Consider the following 3,533-nt stretch of genomic DNA (forward strand, 5'->3'; position numbering starts at 1 on the left):
CAAGTCTCACACTTTTTATTTTTGGCATTTTTGCCTTTATTGTGATAGGACAGATCAGACATGACAGGAAGTGAAGGGGGGAGGGCAGGATTGGGAAAAGTCCTCAAGTCAGGATTCAAACATGGGACACCTGAAGCACAATGGCGCTGTATGTTAGCACACTGCCCACAAGGCTATCGGTGTGAACACACTTTTTACTTTTTATGATTATTTGCGAATCGCGTTTGCTCTTCCACAGAAGAGAGGGGCAGAGCTCATTAGCATGTAAAGAGAAATGCACCGAAATGAGTCGCTGTGAACAGAGCTGTTTTTGACAAGGTTTACACGAAACACTGAGACCATTTCAAGAATACCCTAGAGCATATTTAAAATAATAACAAGAAATAGTTTAATAGCTATGATACTGTTTTTGAAATCAAATCTTTGCATATAGCTATGACCGGAAACACTGGAATCTAACAATGCCTTAGAAAAAAAAAAAAGCATATACATAAACTCTATCGGATAAGCATGTTCTAAATTTCTGAAACATTGGTGTTTCATATTTTAGAGCAGTCACTGCAATTTATGAAAGAACTCAATTAAATCTGTATGTGTTAGTGTGTGTAAAAACATCAGATGTAACCCCCTTTGTAATCCTTTAGTAACTGTAATTTAATTAACGTTACACATTTTTTCTCTGTAACTGATTACAATTACTTTTTGTAATTAAATTACGTAACCCCATCTCATCATGATGTCCAAAAAACATTGTAATATATATGTATATGTGTGTGTATGTGTATATATATATATATATATAATGTTTTGTTTGTTTTATATGGCCCTTTCCCCTCTTTCCCATCATATATATTGCATTAATCTTGATCCACACTCCAGTCCAGTCGGTGGCGGTAATGCACCTATAAGCTGGTTTGCCAACCGCCAATAAACACCAAAGAAGAAGAAGAAGACGACGAAGAAGAAATCGATGCAAACCATCTATATTATAGTATGTGAAGGCGATTTAATGACCATTTTTTATCCAACATTAATGAAAGTTATTTTGTGTAAAGTGCATCCGCACGTTTGTAACAGAAAAGGTGCGTAGCTTTTCGAGACTGAGACAACTGAATCCAATCACACCGAGATTTAGTTTGCATTTGTGTTTCTTTCTGTTCGTTCTTCTGATAAAGTGTGCAAACCAAGCCCTCGGCGAAGCGACTGAGATCGCGACACTGTTATGATACAGATGGCGTTTATTAAAGAGGAGAGAGAAGCCGTGAGGATTGAAGAAGCGTTCAGAGGCACACATGAAGATACTGAGACACAAACAGGTCGGTTTTCGATCTCAAAACTAAACGCAATCATTTCATCTTTATCAGAATGTCTACTTCTACAAAAATGAACGATATTTTTGAAAATGCCATAATTAAAGCCGTTTATTTTACATGGAGCTATAGAAGGAGAAACACACTGTCAAATACCACAGTTCTTTTCTGACGTCTCATTTACTCATTTACTTACCTCCTACTTTTAATGTTGTAAAAAATCAAATACATTGCTGGACAATAACCCCTCATTTGTATTCTATGATATTTTCCCTATATTTTCCTAATGACAGTTTTATGATTTATGGGTTGTATAGAGAATGAGGCGTTACGTCACGATCTTTTCACCCGCGTTGCATTTCGGGAAGGCGCCTCTATATTAGCGCGATACGCTATCCGTTCCCATGGTTACTTCTCATTCTCTATAAGGATAAATGCTTATCTTTTGTTTTGTTTTTGCCTTTAAGTTAAACAACCATTCATTCTTCATTGTATGGTTTGCAGGTAAGAGAAGCTATTTAATCGCACTGCATGATACATAGATTGTTTCTCTCTCTTAGAGAGGTTTTGTAGAATTGTGTTTACAGTGTTGACCTGATTAGCTGAAAACCTGCCGCTCGCTGCTGCTTCAGCCATCATTGGTAGATTATTATCCAAATAAAGTGCGCGTTCAACAAGCTGACAGAAGTCCATCCATTTCTTTGTTGGAAACTTTTAAATGACAAAGTACACTTGTTGTCATAAATATTAATTTTTCCATGGCCACGGAGGAGAACCACAGATCGTCAGTCACAAACTCGCAGTACTTTTCATATTTATTTCAACAAATGACAAGCAAAATCAAATCGCTAGACAGTGATGCTAAAGACATGCAGATGAGGCAGAATATCAACGCCACATGTTTAAACGTTAAGCATTTCCTCTCTTTAGAAAACCCTAATGTAGAAAGTGCTTCTGGATTTGCTTCCCTCGGTGTTTTTACACAGAAAAGGCGAAAAACATTGTTCAGTTTTCTCTCAGAACGATGATCTGAGTTACTATTGCAATTCTCGATGACGTACACTGGTGACAGTTTTTTAAAATCATGACAAAAAATCAAATACTGCCCTAAACTCAATGGTGCAAAGTCACGCTATCCTGCAAAACTTTTTTTTTAATTCTATACAACCATAAACCATTCTGTTTTTTGCAGTGTATGACGTCAACATACCTTATTACCCCTTATTTACACTGCATGCGTCTGCGGCGCGTTACGGCTCCGAAGCGGCCACTCTAGTCAATGCTTGTGTTTACACCAGCCGCGCCGCTTCGCTAAAGATAGGCGCCTCACCTATTTTTGATGGTAAGAGTGTGCGCTCGAACATGCTCTAGAACAGGGGTGGGGAACGTTGATCCTGGAGGGCTCCTGGAGGTGTCCCTGCAGAGTTTAGCTCCAACCCTAATCAAAAACACCTGAACCAGCTAATCAAGGTCTTCGGGATGCATTTAGTTTTTTTTTTCTAGGGTTTTTCCTAGAACCACTCTCGCGATACTTTGATGTCATACACCGAGCAGTCTGCACAGCGCTGCTTCAAGTCGAACACACCTGTTGGGTTTGTGGTGTTGTTGTTGTACGCGCTAGGGAACGTAGATGTGCCATATGCAATTGCGTCGCTATATCATTGATATCGCGTGATATGCATGGCCGGACTTACCATTGTGCTTGAATGGGCTGCAGCCCAGGGGCCCCGCCTTGTAGGGGGCCCCGCCTTAACCCGTTAACATTTGTTCAGTTATGTGCCAGTCAGAAATTATTAGCCGCATTTCAACTGCGCACACGGGCCAGCCGGGGCTAACAACTTCCAGCTTCCAACTACGACATTCAAAGCCATAATCAAACAGCATAAACTGGAATTTATGATTTTTTTTCACATCGAAAAAGGACACGCGTATTAAATCACGTCTGTGCTGCGACGAATCTCCGATTAATTTGTGATCACAGGGCTACTTTAAACGGTTCCATTAAGCCTTTCACCCAAAAGAGCGCACATTTACAAAGATAATGATAAATTCTCACGTTCACGCCTCACTTCTTTACAGAGGATGATTCTATATTATATTAATGTTCCACTAAATTAATTTTAAGAGTTTTGAGCGCTCTCTCCCGTCCAAAGAATATAGAATACCCTAATATCTTAAAGGGACTTTGTCCCGTCTCACTCCCTCCACACAAAGTGGAGCAGA

The 3,533-nt window shown here is 39.5% G+C and overlaps 1 protein-coding gene across 4 annotated transcripts in view; it reads left to right on the forward strand.

Moving 5' to 3' along the window:
* Positions 1-915: 915 nt before the first annotated feature.
* LOC107696860 (gastrula zinc finger protein XlCGF57.1-like) overlaps positions 916-3,533 on the forward strand; it is a 33,035-nt gene continuing 30,417 nt past the window's right edge. For 2 of the 4 annotated variants that reach the window (XM_016497394.1, XM_016497397.1), the window contains exons 1-2: positions 916-1,082; positions 1,176-1,316. In XM_016497394.1, coding sequence (XP_016352880.1) covers positions 1,223-1,316 — 94 coding nt within the window. In that variant the 5' untranslated portion in view covers positions 916-1,082; positions 1,176-1,222. The remainder of the gene's footprint in view (positions 1,083-1,175; positions 1,317-3,533) is intronic. The other 2 variants (XM_016497396.1, XM_016497395.1) reach the window with 2 other exon arrangements.

This window comes from Sinocyclocheilus anshuiensis, unplaced genomic scaffold (assembly GCF_001515605.1).
Source record: "Sinocyclocheilus anshuiensis isolate Anshui unplaced genomic scaffold, SAMN03320099.WGS_v1.1 scaffold1416, whole genome shotgun sequence".
NCBI classification, from domain to species: domain Eukaryota; kingdom Metazoa; phylum Chordata; class Actinopteri; order Cypriniformes; family Cyprinidae; genus Sinocyclocheilus; species Sinocyclocheilus anshuiensis.